The sequence below is a fragment of the Rhea pennata genome, chromosome 5 (genome assembly GCF_028389875.1).
Source record: "Rhea pennata isolate bPtePen1 chromosome 5, bPtePen1.pri, whole genome shotgun sequence".
NCBI lineage: Eukaryota > Metazoa > Chordata > Aves > Rheiformes > Rheidae > Rhea > Rhea pennata.
The window spans coordinates 40,485,288-40,510,376 of NC_084667.1; the positions used below are offsets into that span (position 1 = coordinate 40,485,288).

At 37.7% G+C, this 25,089-nt stretch overlaps 1 protein-coding gene across 4 annotated transcripts in view; it reads right to left on the reverse strand.

Moving 5' to 3' along the window:
* Positions 1 to 25,089, reverse strand: part of AP2A2 (adaptor related protein complex 2 subunit alpha 2) — a 53,077-nt gene that overhangs the window by 23,887 nt on the left and 4,101 nt on the right. For all 4 annotated transcript variants that reach the window (XM_062575977.1, XM_062575975.1, XM_062575978.1 and 1 more), the window contains exons 2-5: positions 15,245 to 15,313; positions 3,841 to 3,983; positions 2,707 to 2,900; positions 627 to 756 (exon numbers count right to left, since the gene is read on the reverse strand). In XM_062575977.1, the coding sequence (XP_062431961.1) occupies positions 627 to 756; positions 2,707 to 2,900; positions 3,841 to 3,983; positions 15,245 to 15,313 (536 nt within the window). The remainder of the gene's footprint in view (positions 1 to 626; positions 757 to 2,706; positions 2,901 to 3,840; positions 3,984 to 15,244; positions 15,314 to 25,089) is intronic.

The following is a 25,089-nucleotide window of genomic DNA, read 5'->3' on the forward strand; positions in this document are numbered from 1 at the left end:
TATCATAAGCATACATGTAAATTATATAGTTTTAAAAATAATTTTAACTATGTTTCATTAAATTTTAGTATTTTGCATTTGATATCACTACAAATTAAAGTATTATTACTGTTGAAGCGCAAGTCTAAGTAGTCTTATATTCGTGAAGTAGCTAGATAATGGAAAATAGGCTCTCTTATTTAGAACAACAGGTTCATTTTGAACCAGCAGGATAAAAATGACCTCTTGGAGACAATAGGACAGTGAAGTCCAAGCATGGCAAAGCAAGCTTTACATTTTCAGTGCAGCTTTAATTCTCAGAGAGGCCTGAAAACAGTTAACACTATACCTGTGCATGTTATTTATGATCACAAGGCAAAATACTAATTAATTTACAGTCAGAGCAAAGAAAGACAAGCTTATGCATACCACTTCTCATACTGAGAAGTCAAATAAAACAGGGCTTTATCAGAAACATACATATTAATTATGAGACGGACAACATTCTTCCATCTCTATCCCCAAACCTGAATAAAACATCAACCCACTAACTAACTTGAAAGACTCAGAAGAGAATAAATTCAGAATGCATTTAACAGTTACTAGTTCTCTATATAGAGAAGGTCCAAGAAACAAAAGTAGTTTACCAAGTGCTGGTCATTGAGGAGATGCACCACCCTGGACGTCCAGTCTCCCATGGGGACAAGGTCAGGAGAAGTTCTATATAGACGTAGCAAGCATAACGCAGCACTCTGTTTCACACTATCCATCGTATCACTGCAAGACACAATCATGTTTTAATTCATATTAAGGTTGCAGAAATACTTGCAGGTCAGTATTATGATAGTCTTTACACTGCTGCAACATCCTTAGTGAGCTAGTATCTTTTCAAGTACACAGAAACAGAAGTTAGTTAACTATACTATGTTAAGAGTATTTGTTCTTTGTAATTGTCAGGCAGGTTGAAAACTTGACTAGTTAAATCACTGTGTCTTGTATCCTCTGTAATGTTTGTGGGGTATCCTTTTTTTTTTTTTTAAGGACAAGTTGGACTGACACTTCACACCTCTTCATTAGAGCTGAAAGTCATTTATAGTAAGTCAAAAGTTCACTAGGCATCATGAGAACAAGCTTCTGAAGAGACTCAAGTCACACAGTTAAGGTGCATTTCAAGTTATGCATGGGAATCAACCTGAATCTCCAGTTTGTTAACAATTTCTCTAATACACTGGACCACTTAAAAGTTTCAGGAACTTTGGCTAGCAAGCAAGCTAAATATCACCTACCATGCTACCTACAGATCTTTTTACTTTGTCATTCAAGTTGTTGACAGCCACATGCTATAATACCATAGTTCAGTCAACTCCCTTTCACAAAACAATTAAATATTTTTTATTTTTTTTTTTTAAACACATACAGTCAATCACCACAGTTAAGAATGTATGGTCTACTAGTGCTGAAAGTTTTAAGAGACAGTTTATACACTGCAATCTTGGTTAATTGCTCAGGTATCCGCAAAACTCTACATCCCCAACAACTGACAAAGACATTGCAGAATACATTGCAGGAAAGGAAAGCAGCAAGCCTGACATAGCCTCAGAGTTTGTTTTCGTCAGACATACACTCTTACTGTGGAAGTGCCACATCTACTGAGAAAGGTGAAGTTCTGGGATGGATTCTCTGCCATTTCCTCCACCAGCCCAGACATACAGCAAGCATCAAGTGCTGGCTGCTTATTCCTCTTCTCTTTCTGGCCCATATTAAGTTTCAGCACTACAAAACACTAATAGTGTTCAAACCTTACTTGTTATACACAAGAAATTGACAGAGATGTGGCATTGCAGTGGCACTATTTCAGTAATAGCAAAATTCAAGTGAAATTCTTGAACAGCTCCTAAATACACACATCGTATTCTTCCCTTTATCCCCAACTCAGCGTACGTGACAAAGTCAGAATTAGCACTGCATAAACAAATGTGTTCTTAACATTTTTAAGCTCCAGGGCTTGACATTTAGACTATTAATACAGTTTTTAATGCAACACATTACTTTGTAACATTAGCGTTGGATATCAGCTTACTGTAAAACAAAGATCTATATAAACTTCAAAACATGTAATATCTATAGGTACAGTACAGGAGGCTTAAGTTTCAAAATAAAATAAACATAGTGAAACCTGTGATTGCATGGCTATTTAACTAAAAGTAGTCATCTTCTTCATTTCATTCAGAAATTGCTACTTTTACCCCAGACAACTCACATAGCAAGCAGAAGAATGCTTCTTGTACAAAGAATATTTGCACATTCAAATGGTCAAAACGCTCAAGAACAGTTTCATTTTATAGTAAGATTTGTAGTTTAAGTCTCTATATTTAAATCTATTTAATGCTGCTCTTTTCATCATCAAAGAGGTGAAAAGTAAAACATACATACTTCAGAGATGTTCACTACTACACTTTTTTAAAAGAACAGACTCAATTGTTGCACAGAGCTATAAAAGTTTGAGATAGTGACATAGTCCTAATTTCCATGTTTCATTTATACACTTGTACAAGAAATCCCATGCTCAGGTATGTCAGAGCATCCACAATTACTGGGAACTGTCACTGTTCTCATTACAAGACACGAGGCTGCATACATCTAAGTACAGATTCAGCTGCTCTTGATGAACTAGGTGGCTTAAAAGGCTTATTGGCATTGTTTTTGAAGGAGGCATGTTATACCTACCCAGCTACGAGTATTTTGGGAATTTCTCCAGCAAATGCTTCTGCCATCTCCCGGCTACCCACGTTAGCAATACAATGCAGAGCTAGCCCCATGAAGGTGGGGTTGCGGCTGGCCAGATCATTCTTGATCGCGTTGTTTATTAAGCGAATCAGCTCACTGTTAGAGTTCACTAGTACAGAGATGAAGAGATATCCCTGTGATTCAGAGAAAGGAAAATGAAAATTCATTTCAGATGACTTAGTTTATGTTTTCCTTTAATGTCACAAATAATTCTTTGAGCAAATACAGTTCTCCTCCAATACTGGAGGGATGGGCAGGAATAGGTTAAAAAGATCAAGGTGAAGTGCACATGCATATAATTTAGCGTTTCCCCTGTTTATCACTTTTTAGTGAAAAAGATGCAAGGCTCAAGGCCTGCAGATCACAGTCTGTTTCAGTATATACCCAGTAAGATCATTTCTTGTGAATGGGATGGTATTTAAATGGGAAGCAAATCCAGAATTTGGCTCACTATTCAGACATCATTGGACTGTATCTACCTGGTGCTTGCCTTACTCTGGTTCAAACACTTTATAGCTAGCCACCACACAAAACTTGCACTGGAATTCATGCTTGCACTACAGTTTGTCAGTAGGAGCTAACACATTTCTTGGAATGACTTTCTATAAAACTTTAATTTCTACCCGGACACAAGAGTCAAGGCAGTTTCCTAACAAGTAACTTTTAGGCAGAGTACATGTTTTAGCTGTTGCAAATAGCATAATTTACTTAGGCAGTAAAGGAACACAGCCTCTTAAGTCATTAACTAAAACAAGAATCCCTCTGCACAAACAGGTGCTGTTTTCAAGTCTCTGCTATATCCAAAACAAGGCTTTAATTCGAAGAAAGTTTGAGAAGGGGTGGGGGGGAGTAGGGGGCAGGTTTAGCTCAGTTGGTTAGAGCATGGTGCTGCTAATGCCAAGGTCATGGGTTCAGTCCCTGTACGGGCTATGCTGAGGGTTGGACTAGATGATCTCCAGAGGTCCCTTCCAACCTTACCATTCTATGATAATCCCACTGTAAATACAGACTATACAGCTGAGGCAGGATATTAGACAGTATGCCTTGTCTTTTACAGAGCTGGCGATTACTCACTATTTGTTTTTCTGTATATCTATTAGAACTGAGCAGGTTTACAGCCTCCATGTGACCAAAGTCAATGTCATGCCCAAGCAGAAAGATGAAAAGCAGCTTGCAGACATATTTTTTCTTACTGTAGCCATCCAGAGCCTTGTCACCTAGAAAGTAAGGAAACAAAAAGCAATTAAGCCCCTATTGTTCCTACATTTCAGGCCCCTCACTGAGCCCTGAGGCCTGCCCCCTGCAAAGCTAAACAGTTCCATTAAGTATACCATGTCTTAAATAAGGTAAAAAGATTTATAGTAGTATTTAGTAATGATGATTGACATTTGATTTACTATGTACAAAGCTGCTTTAGAGATACAAACTTTGAGATATCACTAAAACTAAGGTCATTCGTTTACTGTTGACTGACTGCTAAGACTAGTGTTATGTAAAATGCAAAGCTTATTGTAGTGTTGGCTTTTTATAATCTCAGAAGTATCAACCCATGCACAAGCATAGGATAGAGGCATTTCCATCATTTTGGTGGAAAGGTAATTTATGAGACCTACAGAGTGAACAATTCTACAGTCAATAAATTGTGAAAAATCTACTTAATACTCACCTAAGCACTACAAATCTTTGCACCATTTTGTGCTAAGCACATGAAAGTTGTCACAAACTATTACTAACAGATGCTAGACAAGTCAAACAACTTGCCACTTGAACTTAAACAAAATTATTCCCAGTTCTGGGATACAAGTAGCTCATAGCACTTTCTAATGGTCTGAGACAGGAGGAAAAAAGGCAGGACTGAAAAAGCTGAGTGGTCACTGAATCTCCAAAACATTCACACCATATCGGTTTTATGTTAATGCAGTGTTTAGACAAACATTTGTATGAGAAAAGAACCTTAAGACTTCATCATTAGCTCCATTTACTATTCCCATTATCTAAATCCTAAAGGACCCAGTCATGAAATAAGTCAATCCTTCCACCTAGTCTCTGAATTCTCCTGATATATCCTTAAAAGGTTTTCTTACTATGAGTCAGCACACACATCTTAAAAATAGAAAAAATAAAAATTGATCAAAGAGCAGGTATGTGTCTTCTGTATACCTGCTCTCCTGTTAAACCAACTGTTCAGACTTTATCACAGGAAAGTACCCTTCCCAACTATTATTACTAATACATACAGTAGGAAGACCACAGGCCTCTAACTTACTTGTGTTGTACTGGCTCTGTAAGTTTTATAAGTGAATTTTCTTTTTAGTTATGACTGAATACTATTTACAGCAGATTAAATGTTCCACAGTAGAATTAAGCAGCAACAAAACAAAACAAGACAGTAAGTCTTTTTTAGAAAGGTAGAATGATTCAGATACATCCCGAAGTCTAAAACATAAAAATGAGATTACCAAGTCAGCTTTAAAGTATTCATAAAATATAAGTATTCACAAGTGTTTCAGTTTTAGAAGAATGAAGTATTCCATGAGGGTTTGCCCTTAGCTTGATGTACAGAGATATTTTTAGAAGTTTGAGAGCATGGTCTTTTAAACCATTTTCTTCCATCTCCAGCTACAACAGTGCAACAGTTCATAGCTTATCAGGCAAACCATTGCTTCTCCATAAGGAAATGGATAAATATGAATACATGCTTTTTGAGCAACATGTCCTCCCTTCCCCCATCAGAAGACAAAGGAGCATCAGTAAATCAAGATGATGAAATTCTTTGGTTCAGTCAGGCAAGAAAGTTATTTTAGAGGCTGCTGCCTAGAAGGCTACATAGGCTCCTTAGCTTCTGCACTTGGGGTCCAGAATAACTGATCTGTCAGATCAGTGTGCATTCCTCAGTGACAGGCAAGTTCTGCCATAATAGCATTGCATAAAATGAAGTTTAAAGAAAATATCTCCAAGTCCTTGTGTTTATCAAGAAAGCTCTAAGCTGTATTTTTTAAAATCAGATATATACAAATAACCTTAATAGCCCGTAAGTTTCACCTTCTTCCTCCCCACTCACTAGTGGAAAAGCAGAATAGACTTCCCACAACACAAGCATCTATAGCTCTTATTGATGCAGTCAATTTAGTGTGAAATCTAAACAAGAGAAACCCCACTGCTGTAAGTTTAACTTACAAAGTTTTTGAAGGAATGAAGATTAACATGCAGTTAGCTGCATTGACGTTAAGTCCTATAATGTTAACGAATTAGGAGAAAGTGTACTGGCACACTGAAGCAGATAAAAGTTTATGCCTACAGGCTGCTATTACATCAGTGTTTTAGGAGGTTGCTTTCTCTTTTGAATCTCTAGACTTCAAGCTGCCATTTTTCTGTGTGTGACAGACCAGTCTTTCTGTCAAAATCCCTAATTTAAGCAGGTGATTTCAGAAATTTAATACAGACTGTAATACCTTTCAAAATCGGAGTCTTTAGAGAATAGCTGATCTTGATAAATACATGTATATATGGAACTGGCACAGGCAACAGTTGCCAGAACAAACAAACAAACAACTTCGCACAGCATAAAAATAACTTTAAGGCAAAAGAAACCTTCAGATCCATACCATGGAAGCCAGGACATGCCACTCAAATATTTTATATGGATACAGGAAACAGTGTTACTAAGGTAATCATGCTGGTAAAGTCCTCCTGCACAGGATACGCTGACAACAGCCATTTCTGCATAAAGCTGCCTAAAACCAGTTTTCTTTCAGTTTGCTGACATAAGGCTATTTTCCTGATGAGTCAGTAGCAAAAAGAATCCAGAGTTTGCTTTAGTGGATATACGAATTAACATTAGGAGAACCAGGGTAAGACTCAGATTAGGAAAAATCCATTTTTTCTTCTTTGGAAGCAGTACGACCAAAGGGAAAAAATATGCAAGATATATTCAGCCATGTTTATCCACTGTGGTCTTCAAACTATGGCTTGAGAAACAAAGGAAGAAAGCTCTTTGTAATTATAATGTGAAATACCATTTTCCCCTATTATACTATCTTTCCAACAAAATGGAATTCAACAGCAGATGCTTCCTTCCCATACCATCATAACAGGTGTACAAATTCATGCAGATCAAAAATACCTTGGGGGGGGGGGTGGAGGGGAGGGGGTGAGAGCATGAGAGTGAGCGCTAACACTTTTCCATTGCTAACTTCAGGTTTCTAACAGCTCTTTGATACTTTCTCTTTTTGGACCTTAAGGAGACAATGAAAAAAGGTGACAACTAGTTACAAGCCAGCTGTTTTCAGGTCACTGATTAAAGGAACACATGATGCTGGAAACATTTACCAAATTCTATTAAGATTTACAGAAGTGGACACTAAATAGTCTGGGTTCCTCTAGCAGAGCAAATCTATGCAGTTGAGAACCTGTTATCATGCTTAGGGAGTTTAGTGTCATTAATATCACTGGTTGCTTCTCTCAAAAGTGCAATAGGCAGATACATCAAAAGGCGTCAGAAAGTAGTTTTACATCTATTTAGGATAAGCAAAAAAAAAAAAAAAAAAAAAAAAAAAGAAAAGGAAAAAAAACCACCACACACAGCAACACACAGCAGTTTCCAAGAGTGGAGCTTCCAGGGGGCCAATATTAAAATGTTGCTGCTTGACAGTGTACAATCAGTCAGCTGAAACATGGTATTTACATATATAGACTGCCTTCTCTTGTTTTCTGGAATTGCTCAGCTGCTGACTTCCTGAGATCACAAAAAACAGTGAGTATAGAATAAAGAAACTCAATTGCTTAATGAAGAACATGAGCAGATGAAACTATGAATGCACTGAACTGCACTGACTTTCACAAGAAAGTATTTGTCATTGTTTGGCAATTCCTTCCTTCCTCTCCCCGCGCCCCAAGTCAGGACCTAGATATTTAAAGCATTATATCCTTACAAGATACCCAAGATACAATGACCATGCTAATCTGTAAGAATTGTATTGGAAGAATTCAATCTGAAGCATCTTTGATAGAAACTATGCCATACAGTGACGTTCACATGTTGCTAGTTCTTTACAAGGGACAGAGTTTTTGAAAGTAGATGCTTTGAAGTATCTCTGTCCCAAAGAAAGAATGTTCCAGGTATTGATTTTACAGTACTGTTCTTCGCTAGATTGTGATAGAGAGTAAGAAAGCTGCTTTTTCCTGCAGGAAACTGAAGATTCTCATTAATGGGTAAGCTTACAAAATAAGCCAAATAACAGCCACTTGTTCTCTTTAAAACTTTTAGTTTTCAGCATTAATAGCACATACATAAAACAGGATAATAGAATTTTGTATACCATTTATTTAGCTGTACAATTTGAAAAGACAACTTTCCAGTAAAAGGTCTTACTGTACATGTCCAATTCCAATTGTGTTCTGAATAAGCCTGGCTTTCAGTTTGTTACGAAGTTTCAAGTTTAACTACTCAAGTCCACTCCCTCCCAAGTAGTATTTATACAAGGTTCTATTAGAAATGTTACTAACAAGTCTCAGCACTTAAGTATGTGCTTTCAAAAGGAAAAAACCCTACACACAGCTTCCCCCAATCCCAAGAAAACCTCTTGACAACAAGAGATTTTGCTTATTCTATGTTGTCTTTATTGCAATAAAGAATTACTTCTCTAACTCGGCTTGTTTTCAAATGCTTTTGTGAATTTTCAAACACTGCACATCAAGTCAGCAGAAACAGGAAGGATCCAAAGAACATGTCAGCAGCTTTTAAAGCACAACAAGCACATCGAAGACTACTTCCTTTCCCTGGAAAGCCTGCCAGTCCTTTTTAGAGGGGTGGGGGATGGCGAAGAGACTACTAGCAGCTGATCAGCAAAGAGTATTTTTATGAATTAAAACAGAGATATTACTTCCACATTTGTGTACATCTCCTATCTACCACAGATTTGGGTTTTGTTTGATTTGAGCTCTATTAACACTGCAGGAATTTACAGTGGAAACTCTTTCAGGTAGCCTTCCAAAAAGGAAGAAATAAAGCACTAACATTACTGAACTTTTCAGTCTCCAAGCAGTTCCTTCCGTCTCTAATCCGGTCCATGAGTTAAAAAGCATCACTTGCTTTTCAAATCTAAATGAGGACTCTTCAAAACCCACCCTGTTGTACAGCGTGCTACCAACTAGATTGGGTCTAACCTCGCCATATAAACTAGATATATCTTAACTTTTAAAGCTGCAGTAGAAAGGACAATATCCTTAAATGTTTCTTTGCATTCAAAGTACTTCCTTCCTAGGTTACTTAAGTTGTATAGTTTATACACTGATCTATGTTCACACACTTGGCACAGCAGTCCAGTGCAATACCATAACAGAAGGCCTACTCAGAGCTTAGAGGCCAACAAAAATACTAAACTGCCTTTTTAAGATTATCTACATCTTTTAAGGCATGACAAGAATTGTCTTTTCCATAAGCGTGCAGTTCAGTCAAATCCTCTAAAAGAAAGATTAAAGATTTGTGGCTGAAAATCCATAAGTCTGTAAGTTATCATTTAGCTACCGCACTACCACCACCAAAACAGAATATTACTAGAACAGCCCTACAACTCAGTTGATGTTCAAAGACTGGTTCTGCTTCCTATAGTTTGCTTTGTCAGTGAAGACATGCTTTGCTTTCACACATTTCTGATGACAAACAGGAGGCAACCTGACAGACATCTGCCAACTAAAATACCAGTGGTGGAAGACTCTCTATGCTTTTCCAGTACAGCAGGAAAGCAATTCACTGTTGAACAGTTTCTGTTTAAAAGACGTATTTAGAGGCTTATTCTGGAGCTTCTTACAATAGGTTGCTGTATGTAGTTTGGGATGACAAAGGAGACTTGCTCAAACTTGGCAAAACAAGTTAGCCAGAGGCAAACAAGCAGACATTATTAGCTGACAGAGTTATTTCTCCTACACAGCTAAAAAACTGCTAAGACACACCAGCATGTCTTAAATCCAAGGGCTACTCTAAGGAGAAAACCTATCAACTAACCAGAATAAAACTAGGCTCTTAAACCAGATCTGGAAAAAACAAGAAGCCTGCATCAAGGAGAAAACAAAAGCTCCACTGTCTGTACAATTTCCTCACTACACAAAATTTGCTTTGAGATATCAAAAATCTAGTAACAAATTACTATACCATCTAGTTTTCCTCAAAAAGCCAGAAGGTCTCCTTTACAAACTAATTAATACTCTGAGGTCAGAGTATTAATTAATCATCCTTCCATTTTTGAGTCAAACTGGAAAAACAACCAACCCATACTTATAAGTCTAAAGATCTAAAACAAAAGGTATATTTTTACTAGGCTTAATTCTTAGCTCCACAACTTCTCTTGTATTACACTGGTGTAGTTTTTCTTCCTGCTACATGCATCTTGTCTCAGTTTGTGCAGAAGTATTTAAAGCAACAGTCAAGGACACTGACCTCAGTGATAGTGTTTCCTTATGCTAAAACATGAGATAAAGTGACTTTAAGTACTATATTCCTTCTGAGCTAGAGTACAGAAGCCAGATCTGTGTCCAACCCCAAAGCCTATGTTCCACCAGTTCAAGAAAAAAAATGGCCTTTCCAGAGATTTGCAAGCCCATCCCAGTTTGTTAGGTGTAAGGGTAAATAGAAGCTTCTGCAAACACGATGTGGGTAACAAGCCTGCTATCTACTCTGAAATGCTTGTCTGATGAGAACAAAGCAAAAAATACTTGATCTTTTTCTGTGACAGTATCAGAATATCTCTTGGGAGGTAGGGCTTGGGCCTAGATATTGCAATAGACCACTCTGAAAGGGTATGAAGGCCCAAAGGAAGAAAACAATGGTATATGAGTCTCTTCCATAGGTTTTTCAAGCAAGAACATGATCGTGACAAGATGTATAACTACCAGTCTTGTTTCTTGTAGTTGCATCTTTCCCCGATTACAGACACATAGCCAGTCCAACAGCTAAATCTTCAGACAGGTAATTAAACACAATGCCCCACTATTTCCCATATTAGTCAGCAAGGGACTACCTCGTATCATAATCAAACATCTGACCTAAGAACCCAAACAAATTTAATACATTCAGAAAAGTCACAGCTACGTAAAAAGGAACTGGGTTCAATTTAACTTTCTCCACTTAGGACTATAATGCGTCACTAAGATCTATATATTTCTACGTTGTTGTTCTGCAAGAAAGACCCAAGCAGCACACAACCCATAGGGAGTTTCTGCAGAGGACAGATAAACCATTATCACCTCCCTACATTGTAAAGGCCAAACAGCTACACAAATTGTCCAAATCCTGCTGTTTCCAACCCACAGTATTTATATTTGTTTTCCTTCAAAGTGCATCAACTTATTGCCTTCGCAGCTAAGTGAGGATTTTAACCTGAAATCCACACTTACTATGTAATAAAAAGCAAAAACAACTTACAGGAAGATATAGTCATAAGATGTTTTACTCAGGTTACTGGTTGAGCACAGCAAAATTTACATTTATCAGAGTTATTTCAATCTGCTTGAAGTGTGCTACACAAGGTGCTCAAGTTGAAGTTGTGACATTACTTTCAGTAAAAGCAACTCCATTATCATCGCCTGTTTCATGGCTGCACACAGCTGAAGCTTCCTACAATCATTTCTCCCCTGCATCATGATTAATCACAGAAGCCAAATTAACTGGACGTATACAAATTTTTAAAAGTCTTTGTATTTAAGCCATGAAATATCTTGCAAAACACTTAGCAATAGAACTTGTAAGTTTTTATGAACTGTACCATTAGCAGTGTTTAACCTACAAATATTCAATTACACAACATGGCTACAAAACTCCTAGGTTAACCAGAGAATCCTGTTATGATAATTTAGCGCACTAAAAGCTCTGTTACAGCAAAGTTTTCCTACAGTTTATAGCATACTGGCTTATACAATTTTATCCACATAAATTGTGGATAAAATCCACATAAATTGTGGGGTGTTGGCTGCAGCACACAATTCACCAATTGGGTATGGATGGACCCAAAATGGAGCGGGTGGTCATGCATTATGAGAACATAAGCTATCTTTTTTCTTTTTTAGAATGCTTAGCTTTCTTATGGTTATAGAGGTTTAAAATCCATTGGCCCCATTTAAATTTGAAGGTAGATATGATCAGAGCTTTTCTGAGTCAGGTACAAGGGTCAAGAGTTGGGCTAGTACACAGGAAGTAAGATACTAATTACTTCTATCTGAAGAAGAGAGTTTAACAGGATCCGACTACAAGCACACAGTAAGAACTGGGCTGTAACTCTGTAAGTCATAACTTAAACAGTTTGAGCTATTAGGAACTTTTCTGCAGTTAGTTATCACATTCATGACAACACATTTAACTCCAGCAGGGAGGCAAACAGGTCCAACAGAATCTCCTTCACACTTAAGGAGTCCAGAAAATGCAGTATGCAGTAAGGTTCTGCAGGAGCCCTAGTTTGTTGAAGCTTCTGTAATTTGGATTTTCATATGTTTAAAGTTTTAGTCCCTCACTTCAAACTGAGGTAAAAGTTTGATGATATTAGTTTGTTATCAAATTCCTCTTTTATTAGTGAGAAATGCAAATAAACAATTGAGTTATGTAAACAAAGTAAAGTTTGCCCCATCAACCAAGTAAGTCAAGGTTTAAAAAAAATAAGAGTGTTTACGTCAAGTTGTTGAAAATACTGCAGTCTCTCTACCAAATAAATGTAATAAGTTTTGTGGCTAGGCATTAACCTCAAATTCTTGTCGATAACGGAAGGACGCAGGCAGAATAACTATTAGAATACCTACAGAAGTAAAGGTACAAAAGTAGAGTTGCACGATGCTTTCTACAGAATCTGTCCTTTCTAAGCTACTAAGTAAAAAACAAATAGCTACAGAAAAACTACTTCAGCAACAGCTCACAGCAAGTAGTTTTATAAACACTGACCAACAGAAAACAGTCTCTGAGGCTGAATCTTCCAGATTGCCAAATAAACTTTCAAACAGCCAAGAGAATCAGAGCACCATAATATAGAAATCTGAGACTCAGGAAGAGCAGCTTGCCAGTGGAGGCAAGGAAATTTAGAATTTATTCACAGACCTTGAGATACAAGTTTGACATAATCAAGTCAAATATTTGTAATTTGTTAAGTTTCAGACAACAGCATGGCTACACTGAACACAAATGGTATACGAGTGCTAACAAACAAGTTACCCAGCATGAGTGCTACAACTGGTTGTGCTTTGTGCTACTTGAGTCCTTATTCAAGAAGGATCAAGTTTCTGATAGTCATAAGACTAGAAATACAGACAACTGCCTTCTCAGTTTTACCTAAAGGAGTCCTTAAGTCAAACTTGTTCATTCAGTTATACTTGCTGCAAAATAAACAAAAGCTCCGGCAAAAAGAAAAAAAAATTAACAGCTTTCTCTTTTCAGAAAACTAATTTCAGAGCAGTCAGACAACAGAAGTTATGTCTGTCTATTTCTGCAGTGCTGATGGAGTACCTTTACCTTCTGCTGCTTGGAAAGGTAAACTTCAGCTTCCCCTAGATCTCACCTGCACACAAATCTTGCCATTCACAACCAGGTGATTTCTCCTGTTCTAGACGCCACAAAAACCATGCTCTCCTAAAGAAACATACATTAAACAAAGCTCATGATTCTCATTGTCCAAGTGAGGTCAAAGCAATTGTAGCTCTTGAATCTAAGAGCAGGTCTAACTCAGAGCAAGAAAGGCTAGCACTGACAAAGAGTCAGAAGCCTCCATTTAGAGACCTGTAAAAGTTCTTAAGTATCAACAAAAGCTTGGAGCTGACAAGTTGACTACAGTACAGGATACTCTAGGAGAGTTAAGAAGTTCTAATATTACAAGCACTCACATGCCTCTGTGCTAGCACTATTATTTTACAAACTTCAGAATACTTTATCCAGATGTGTAACTTCAGCCATAAGATAACTGAGGAAGTATTTGTGTGTGGCTATTTTTCTAGGGGAAAAAAAGAGCAAAACAAAAGCTCCGCTTTCATTTTGGCATCTCCATATGTTGTCACATTTTCACTTCCTTTTTATTGCAAAGGTTCCACCAGACACCAGCGCTGGTCTAAGTTTTGGCATGCTTTGCACAGTCGATTCTACAGCTTATTCCCTCATCCAATCCAAGGCTAACACTTATAATATTGTTCAGCGGTAATGACCAAGCAGACATTACTTTCAAGTACAAAGTATGTATGCACACCGAGTGACCAGCACATAGTTCAAGGGTCTAATAGAAACCTGAATACAAAACAAAAGTCATTTTTGCTAATTTTGGCTTTATGTTCGAGTGACCTTCTTCATTTCCAAGTCAATGTTTGTGTGTAAAGTCATAGACTTCTAAATAAAGCAGTTTAGTCTCCAAGCACCATCTATATTAGATAGATTAAATATGCCTTCCAGGTAAAGAGGCTGAGTTTAGTTCAAAATAGTTTAAAGTAGTTTTTGTATGTTTGAGAGGTGAATCAAGAAAAGTTTCATGTTACTTCATCTTTCTAATTTCACATTGCAGCATGCCCTCTAGAGATGCATCACACTCAGATCACTAATATCGACAGATCACTATGAAGTTCAGGAAAGTTATTTCAGGCTTTGTTAAAGCAGTAAATATTCCTATGAGAAACATCAGGCTAAGAGGCAGGATAGATAATTAAGGTAAACAAGTTTACTCCAAAGATAGTAAGTTTTAGGCCCCATATATCACCTCTAAGCCATTTAAGCCACCACACATCACACTGCACCATTTTATCTAGCTACACATAGCCCTGTATCTATTTAAACAGAAAGCTTATTTCACCATGGGCATTACTGATGGAACGCTGTTCAAAAACTCAGGAGTAGCTAAGATATCTTAACAAAAAAATCCACAGTGCCACATACACAACTAAACAACTAGGAATACAGTTACTGTATGAGTATTATCACGTGTTGCTTAACTGCTGCCTGAATTTACCGGGATGGCGTCAAAGTCACTGCATATTCCACTAGAAGACTACCTAACACATTAATTCCAAGAGTGAGGGAGAAAGAAAGCACACGTGAGTGAATACGCACGTATGTGAGTGTGCACAAGCATGTGTAGAGGGTTTCAGATAGATTTAATTTTGCTAAGAATGATCACACATTTCTTTAATTCATAGCCTTCCACAGGTAAACATGGTGAGTAGTCACAAGGTCAGGTGGCAAAGCATTAGAAAATGCACAGCTTGTGAACAGTAGCTTAGTTCTTTGATAATGAAGAACATTTTCTTCCACTATGGCCAAGCGTCACAGAACTGTCAAGTTCTGCAGTTACTAGTCTATTTTCAATAGTTAGTCTAACAGCCTCCTCTAGCTTTTTGCTAGTCACAACAGTTCACAGAAAAAAAAAATCCAAACATGTAAAAACAAAACAAATCCCCCATAGAATAAGAGAAAGTGTCACATAAAGAGAGTGAGTAGTACAGTTTTTAGAATGGTCAAGTCACTTACCTTTAAATTTTGAGCGAATGTTTGCTAGTTCTTTGTTTATTCTCTTTATCTCTGCTTCTTTACTTTTGCCTGAAATCAAAAGAACATAGATCAGAATATGGTGTTTCAAATAGCTCTCTACTGGCCCAAGCTTCTTTCCACTCAATCATATTGAACGAACACACAAGCATTAAGAGGAATTACTACTCTCCCTTCCCAAAGCAGTGTTAGGACTAGATGACTGGAAACATCACACAGGTAACTTAAGCATTGCTTTAGGATGGAATTGAGACACTAAGAATCCTGACTTCCCTGTTCTAAGAAATGTTACCTGCAGACTCTAGTCACTATCAAAACCTCATACAAGTAAGTTGAGATGCCTTTAAAATATGGAAGTCCAGTAATAGATCTTCTCAATTCCTTAAATTGGTAAGAAAAAAAAATGAATTTCACTTCCAATTTGATTACCAGGGTGTCAGTCCTCTTAATTGCTCAGGAAGATCCCTTTCTTTAAAAAGATAAGCAAAATAATCTAAATCAGTAGCTTGCGTTATTCCTCAGGTTGCTAAGAGCACATTAAGGTTCCCCCCCTCCCCCCCCCCGGCCCACAACCAAATGGTCATTCTGTTTAATATCAAAGGAAAAAAAAAAAGCCTAAGTTCCTAACAGACACTAAAAAAAGAAAAGCAGTAAACTCAAACATCCAAAAGACTGAAAAATGTCAGGCAGAAGTGGTATGTGCTAATGTTGACTGGACTTTCCACATGCTCCGTAAGTCACTTGCAAAAACAGAAATGTATGCATTCACATTTTATTAGAAAACACATTACCCTCTCAGCAGAGCTTGTACTTCACATCAACTTTTGCTTCCAAAAATAAGTATTAATTTTTCTGGTGCCAACTCAAGTTAGGTATTCAGAGAAATGAGTTACACTTTAAACTAAGATGATGGTAAAGTCACTTTGGTTTGAACAATGCAAGTACACAAGAAGCTTACTACTTCTCAGCATCTTGGTTTCTGGAGTTTCAGAAGCTACAGTGGTCTGTGTAAGTTACCTCCTACCTCAGTGAGCGCATTAGGATGAAATATCTAACCCAGGAATCACAAATAATTTCTCGAAACAAGCAAAGCCCATTTTAGCAACATAGAACCAGTCATCTAGTTGTGTTGCAAATTCAGACCAATACGTACTCAAACTTTATAGTACTTTTTTCAAAAAATAAAAGTCTCAACTAGCAGCAGAAACAAACTGCTTCCCCTACCTCCACCACTTATATTTGGCTAAAAGTTTGTCAATAAGTTTCCTTGCTCTGCTTGAAAGCAAACCAACCTCATCAGTAGCAGGGATCAGATGCCTGCTTTCACATACCCCTCTGCTCCACTCAGGTAGCATGTTACCTAAGTTCCCAGCCTGCAAAATACCTCCTCACTGCCCTTAGGCATGGCCAGACACCTAGTCATAAAATGCAGCCATGTTAGTGGGGGGAAGGTGTGCAACAACACTTGAAGAACAGATCAGGACCAACAGTCAGAGCAGTTTTACAACACCCCCAATTCATACCTTCCTTCCACATAAGGAAAGCAACAACTCATGGCTGATAGCTGTTAAATATCCTTCTTCATTTGCAAGTGGCAGGAGGTACATGGCAAAACTTTGTATGCCACACAATGAATATTTCCCACTACTTCCCCATTTCAAAGATGATTTGACAGCAGGGCAGATGAAAGACAACCAAGTAACTCAAGGAAGCAAGGGCTTCAAGACATGTTAAAAATAGCAAAGATGCATTAAAGTTTAAGGGAATCCCAGGCTAAATACAATTTAAAACAGCTTTTTTCAGGTCTTGATTTAGACTCAAAAAACTCAAAAGTTAAGCACTTATGAAAGCAACTTTTGCATATGTTGCAGCAAACAATTGGTCTTCTACATATAATAATGGTCTATAATTATGCAATAGGGTCTAATAATAGTAATAAGAGCAGAGCATGTGGCAAGAGAAGCAGGCTACACAAACAACTTAGGCACAGAACAGCAGCAACTATATAGGCTTGCCTTGTCATTTTAGCAGTAATAGCCACAATTTGCTTAAAATTAATTTTTTCATTCTGCAATACTGCTTTATAAGGGACACTGCTCAAAATACTGAGGTGCAAGGAGCTTTGGCAGGCACTCCAAACTACAATTCCCCCCCCCCCAGCTCCCCCCTCCCCCCCCCAAAAAAAGAAGCAATGCACTACACACTCAGCCCAAAAGAAAAGGTTACTTTCAGTTACTCGTGCACTTACCATTTTTAAAAATTTAGGCCTTTTCAGAGCTCAATTCCTGATACCTATTCTGAACCATAAATTATAGTTTCTATCTATGTGCCTCTCAGTTTTCAGGCAAACTTGGAGGTATATCCTTAATTTTAATTTAGCCTAGAATCTCCTATTCATTCCTGGACTGACAGGGCTAAAGACTACAGTATAGTTCCCTCCAAACATAAGAGGCATCTGTTCAGATCAACAAGTTTAACCAAATTTCCACCAATATTTCACACAATATATATAAGGATTTTTCTTCAAATTAAACATGGCCAAAATAAACTGATTTTTAAACAGTAGTGCTACTCACAACAGCAGGGAGAATTTAAAGCTTGCAGTGTCTTCCATGACAGATCTTAGATTTGTCTCAATCTTATTAGACTATTTGTCCTGTGCACAGGCTGGATATATTCAAGCATTATGTTTAAGATACCTGCCATCATTAAGAAATCACAGCCAGATGAAAGCAAGTCTTCAGCTTTTAGGTCCATATCCTCTATGAATAGAGTGCTGTAGTAAGTAATATGCCAAAATGATAAGTAAATAAATAAGAAGTCCAAGACTGATAAACAATCTTCAATAAGAACACTTCTTTTAAAGACCTAAAAACACCCCCCTTAGTTTCATTTTCAACACTTAACTTGTCCCAGTATTATCAGAAACTAGAAGATAAAGTTTTAATTTCAGCTAAAACTACCAATGTCTTTTCCTTTTCAAATGAAAGGGCACATAACTCATACTTTAATGAATTGAGACTACAGATTTCATATTTCCTTCAGGTAAATGGGCAGAGAATACTGATCTCAGTCTGGGATGTCACTAAACTGAGTATGATATTTAACTAGCTAGATGGTTTGGAAGCTAGGTCCTTGCTTTACATCTTAAAGTTCTTCTATCTGAAAATAAAGAGTTGCAATATGCACTTTGAATTTATTAGCAATTGTTTCCTCTAACCTCAGTAAGTGTGACAATAATAACTAAAGTTAAAAATTGGGAATAGAGAAGAGGAAAACAAGACAAGAACATCAATCTTAGTCAGCTTTCTTAATCTAAGATGGAACCAATGGCTTGATGTTTTTCGGCTTTTTTGTTTGTTTTTCTTTCAAAGCCCAAAGCCACCTTCTCCTCTCTCCGAGCATTTCTAGCTGCATTTTTACCCATTAGACTCACACATCATCAGTTGCTTCTAAAAACTATGTTTTTTGTTTCCTAAGCAAGCAACAGAGCATTAAGGGAAGCTTCACTGAAATACTTTACGAATTTGTGAAATCAGCACCCTTTGGCAGATATGTACTGCTTTGCTGAGGCTGCAATCAGCACCCCCATTGAGTTGACCAGAATGCCCATAACAAACAGTAACCTTGGGTCTGAAGTTTTCGTTTCCCTTAAAGTTAGCACACCTATGAAGCCCAAGACCTGTAGCACGTTAACATAAAACAAAAGTCTGTTCTTAATTCCAACAAGCTGCTCCATTTTTGAATGTACTACATAATCTCATCTAAGCTTTAACAAAACATAAACACAGTATTAACTACCTGGTGATACAAATACAATTCCACATATTGGAAACACAAGTTGGATTCATAATCAAGCCCTAAATTGTCTCCTTACTACATCACTTTCATCCAGAAAGCAAGCATCTTAACATGAATAAAGCAACTATTTAAATATCTTAGTTTAATAGGCTGGAGACTTGTCTAAAAGGAGCCATGATGATGCTTGGCAAATTAGCATAGTTTGCTAGCTGTTCCCCATTAAAGGAGAAGACTAAGTAACTGCTTTTTTTCAATTAGCCTACCCCATTTTGCAACCCTTCACACCAGTAAAGTTCAGCTAAAATGGCCCAAATAAAGTTTAAGTCAATAAATTAAATTCCACCCCCATTCTGAAGACGAGCAAAAGATTCTCTCAATGTCAGCATCTAAGCTAATGCAAGCACTTGAAGAATAGAGGCAGCACTATCACCAACCACAGTATATACATGCCTGAAATTGCAGTCTCAGAGCAGCACTAGTACAGAGTGCCACGTGCCACTGAGGACAGCCACATAATGCTTGGGATACTTCAGCTTAATTCTAACTTTTGAATTAACAAATTTCCTAGAACTCCAGCAGTAGTGTTGTATGGTAATCACAGTCTAACTCATTATTGTTTGCATTAGATGACGACAAAGTGAGATAAATTCTCACAGGAACAGGTGGCTTCACGTTGTTCTGTATACAAGGGAAAGGAAAAAAAAAAACAATCAAGAGACATCAGTTTTAGCTAGGTTTTCTGACCCACCAAAGGGCAGCCTGTTTGAGAAACATTTAACTTACAAGTTTCCTTCACATTACTTGGCCATGTTAACACTTGCTGGAGAATTTCTACAAGCACATTTGTTTTACTACTATTAAAATACTTAAGCACCCTTAAGGCTGGTCAGAAAGGAAGATAAAACCATTATTGATTAAAGTTGAGAAGTTGTCGGTAGCAGAACTGGAAGCCTACATTTCAAGCTTGGCAAGGCAATTGCTTCATCTGTCTCATTTCCAGGCTGTAAGGCAGCTTCTTGTTTAAAGAAATTATCTACTGTAGCCAAGCTACTCAGCTTGGAGAGGCTTAATAAAGGTTACACCATGTATACAAACTGATGGTTGGGGCAACATTTAAACCAGAGTACACACAGATACTAAGATTTTCATATCCCACATCAGCTTAGGCCACATCCTTCTCTCTTTCACTTATTAGACTTTTCCAGTTTAATAAGACTGATTAAATATCCGTAACAAGAGATTAAAAGCAGCGATTGCAAGCCTGTAAGTCTTGGCTGGCTATTTTGTGGATGATAAGACATATATTACAGCTGTAAAGCAACAAAGTATATAACAATGCTGTTAATCTTATCCAAGATGAATACCTGAGCAAACAGATACCAGCCACAGCACTGTCTGAGGTGCTCAGCAGTCAAGTAAATCATATTTGGCAGTTTGCCAGACTATCCACTGCACTACCTACAGACTTCATTATGTGAGGTAGTCTGCAGTGTACTTTCATCTTCGATTACCATCTTGTTTAAGAGTACGGAGTATCACAAGTCATCCAACTCTTTGGAAGAATAAAGTGTTACTGTTCTTAATCTCTTAGTAACCCAGTCTGTAGTCAGAGCTTCAATACTACACGAATAACACCACCTTAATCAAGTTAGTAACTCTGCATTAAAATCTACATAACAAAAAGAAAATAGGAGTTATGGAAAGGGATATGTTGACAATCTGTTCATCTTAGGACAGTATTTCAGATGCATCATGATAGTAACTTGGCAGAAGAGCTGCAAGACTAATTGAATGTTCCAAGGGTGGAACTAGTGTGCTGCTTGTGGCTCATTTAGATGGTCATCTAGTCCAGCAGGATTAATTTGCTGCAGCACTAAGTGTAAACTGCCTCAAACCACACTTGATGCACAAAGAGCATCCATGTTGATTAAGTAGAAACACTAAAAGTCTGTATTTTTTAAAAAAAAGATTGATTGGTGCCATTTATTCATGCAATAGTAGTATACAGACATCTGAGATGAAAGCTAGCTTGCCTATCAGATGCTATATAATGAAGATAAGACCTGAAGGTTCTAGCTACTGAATCAAGACAGCTAGGCTGTAAACTAAGTCTTTCACCTTATGCAGCAGGAAAAACAGTTATCTGGTCTGGCTTGTTTTAGTAGTTACTTTTCTCTCCCAGCCTCATCTTCAAAGTTCAGATTCCTGCAAGGATGGAACACTCAGTAGAGTCAGAAGTGCCATTCCTAAAGCAAAAGCTGGATGATACTAGAAGATAAACCAAGCTCCTAGCCTATTATTGAACTTTTTCATGACCTTTAAAGCCTGGGTTACTCAAGCCTCATCAGAAAGACTTCAGCTGTCCAGAAAACCCTCCTAATTCAGGTTCTCAGAATTCTTTTCCAGGATTCAGACCTTCCTTTAAATGAATCAGTTTCTCTCTCCAGTCCTCTTACCAGGTAGGTCACTCAACCAGGCCACAGAATTAGGAGCTGTTTGTCATTACTGTGCTGTCAGTTACCAGCAGACATGAAAAACACTGGAATCTTAGCTAAGAGACTGGTAACATTGCCTATTAATTATTACTTAAAAAGTTTTACTTGGGGGGAGGGGGAAAGCCCAATGCTGGAGTTTAAATCAATACTTTACCCATGACACAAGTAACTATTTCAGTATTGTTAAGACCGATAAGCTTCAAGTAAATTTAGATAGCCCCACCACCCATTCAGCTCCAATTTGCTTATAATTAGCAAACAATATAATTGAAACCACCTGCTAATGCATTTACTTTTTAATTTGTGCATAAGGCAGAATTGTTTCACTGTGTTACCTCTTAGCCTCAGTTGCTCCGGGTAAAAGGTAGGACATCTGATGATACAACAATTAGAGATGTGCCATCACTAGTGCAAAAATAAATAAATAAATAAATAAAAAGACTATGAAGCATGTTGGATAGGAAGCTATATGAGCATGAGAAAACTTGCCAGCATCGTGTGAGTTTTCTTGAAGGCAAGTAGTAGTAGCAGTGACTATTGTGGCACTGCCATTTGTCTAACAGAATATGCCTTTCTGTTCACATTGAGTATCGAACAGGCCTTTGAGACATGACAATTCTATTCAGTTTTCTGTTTAAGAAAGCAGTACTATAAATATTGTCAATGCTAAGAGCAGCAGCTTCCCCTCCGAGTTCTCTAGTGGTTAGAAATCTCTACTTGGGAAAAGTGTAGGAGTTCTTACTTGAAGCAGAAACTCTCCATATTAAAGATACTGTTAGGAATTTTCCTTAGAAGCATGAGATAACATACCACAGGTAAAAACATATCACTGTTTCCCAAACAGTTTTTCCTGCGTTTGTACGCTTTCCTAGCACCTACATTAGAAATAACTTAGACAATTGGTCAATTAAGTGGGAGGGACACTGCAGTCAAAGCACTACTAGCGTCCCTTCAGTAAGGTATGTTGATGTAGTTTCACAATCAGTTCAATTCAAGGCCATACTTCTTAGAAGACAGCAGCTCTGGACTCCTAGCACTGTTCTGTGTTCCTTCCGCCTCCCTCAAAAAGAGGCGTAAAGGCAGCTCACGCTTGTTGTGCTTCTGGACATCCTGTTGTGATTACATATCCATTACCACAATGGAAAACTTCAGTGACCTACTGATCACACTTAGGAAATCATCACACTTGATGCACACTTGTAGTGCATTTGAAAATGCGCACTACAAAGTGAACTGCTATCCACAGAACTGAATTTTCTCCAGCATGCTCCTAGTAGTTTTCCCCTATAAGACTTCTCATGAAACAGCAGGGAGTCATAGGCTTTACTGTAATCTAGCATGCTATTAACTCCTTGTCCCCTAAAGGAAGGGGGAATAAATGCAAAAGAGCACACACCAGCTTCCACGTTTCGTCATCTGCAATTAGAATCTTCTAATTGCAGTAATCTAATGTGAGCTCAGTCATTTTAAGTGTTACCATGTACTACTTTTTTTTTTTTTTTCTAATTAGACACCACAAATGAAGAAAAGCACTGCAGTTCAAGTCTGTGAAAGAGTTGTTTCAGCAATAAGTAGCAGGGTCTAGCATTAATTAAGATTAGATCCCCAAGTGAAGAGAAAGCTTACTGGAAGCTCCTATCCGAGTAACTTTATGACAACTGGAACATCTATTTTACAATTTAGTTAATAAAAAGACATTGGCTCTTTTCAAAAGAAGCTTTAAACTGAGAAAATACATAAAAGCAGAAGCACATTGGGCTATTACACAAAGCAGTTCTTCCTCTTTCATTGAGGAATCAACATTTAACTAGTCATTTCCTTGAACAGTGTACATGCTATACTGCTACACCTTCTCTTCAAGCAGGTGTGGCAATATTGCACTGACGCAGTATAAGTCACTGTATGCTCTTTTTCACCTTAGTTCAGGTTCAAATAACAGAAGAACAGTTGGGGGCTTGCCCAAAGTCTCCTAGTTTATCTGAAACTACTGTGTGGGGGTACTTCAGGGACCTTACAAAAAAAACCCATTAAAGCACATTCATAAAGAAGACAAACTGATGCAAGTAACATCACATTCTCTGCAGCAATCAAACTTGTTACTAATACACATGGGCAGCCCTTATTCGAGGTATTTCAAATCTACCAGGCATTTTTTGTTATTCCAATGACATAATGGAGGTCGCACGTCACAAAGATCCTAGCTGTTTATTACCTCTCAGCTACCTATGATCATCTTTGCCTATTCTTCCCCCTTTCTCAGCCAAATGGGCACAAATCCAACAGCGTAACAAACCCTTTGGAGCTCAGTGAAAAGACCAAACGAAAGTTTAGATGAGTGCTGCACAGAATACTAGCTTTGTTTTACACATCCCTCTCAGATTAATCTCATGCTACTTGTGTTTTCCTTAAATCACTCTTCTGCAAGTAGACACAAGTAATGAAAATACTTTTTCACGCTTGCTTACTATACATCTGAGCACCTCCTTCTAGTTTTCTTGTATCAGCAACTGACAGGAAAAAGGCTGTACTGGTAAGGTGAATATAGCCTTGCAAAAAGGACAGCAAATCAACCCCCATCTTTGCTTTCAAATTTCCTCAGAAAGTTATATAGTCCAAGTGTTTAGATGCATAGAAAAGTCCTGAACTGCCTACAGAGGTAGCACAAATCTTACTTCGGAATTGTGCCCCATCCAAAGGGGAGAGTCTTCATCTCAGAGGAGCAGTGCATTAACTGTAGCCTCCTTGTTGAAAACCACATCACTGATGCAGAACACCGAAACAGCTTGTGCTAGCTCACCTCATCCAATGTGAAATTTGTTTCACTGTGACTGTTCTCACCAAGAAGAATACCTCAAAATAGGTAAGTATTTAGTAACTTAAATTACTTGCATACCCCTCTCACATATCCACTCTGATGTCCACTACCCACTCAAAAGGGTGATCATAATCTGAACAGTATGGTGCACTTTTATTCCTCCCACATACTTGTTTCTCAGTAACCTGATGCTCTTTACCCTATGCATGGGTACAGATTTAGCAAAGTAAAGCTACTGAAGTCAAATGCCTCAAGAGGCTGAGCACTCCCCCATGCCTAGTACAAAGAAGAATTAATGCATAAAATTCTCAGAGGGGAGATACATTGTTTTAATACGTGTTGAGTTTACTTCTCCTTAGCCTATCTCCTCTCTAAAATAAACAAGAATAGTGCCTTCAAACAGATAGAAAAACATTTAGAGACTAGATTAATAAGGCAGTCACCTAAGATAATGAAAGAAAGCAAGAAAATTTGTCTTCTTCCAACCTGTTGTGGCAGCAGACTTTGTCTCTGCATAGGAACATTCCACCATCTCAAGAATAGATGCTTCCTCACTTTACAGTGGAGGATGGGGTTACAAGTAGTACACTTAATACTGTAATAAAAACTATTTCTCCCTCCCCCAAAGCAAAGAAAGAGATAAGCTTTCCTAGTTTTTAGGAGTGAATTTGCAATAATATTGTTGTTGTAATAGTCATCTGTCACCCAGACAGTTC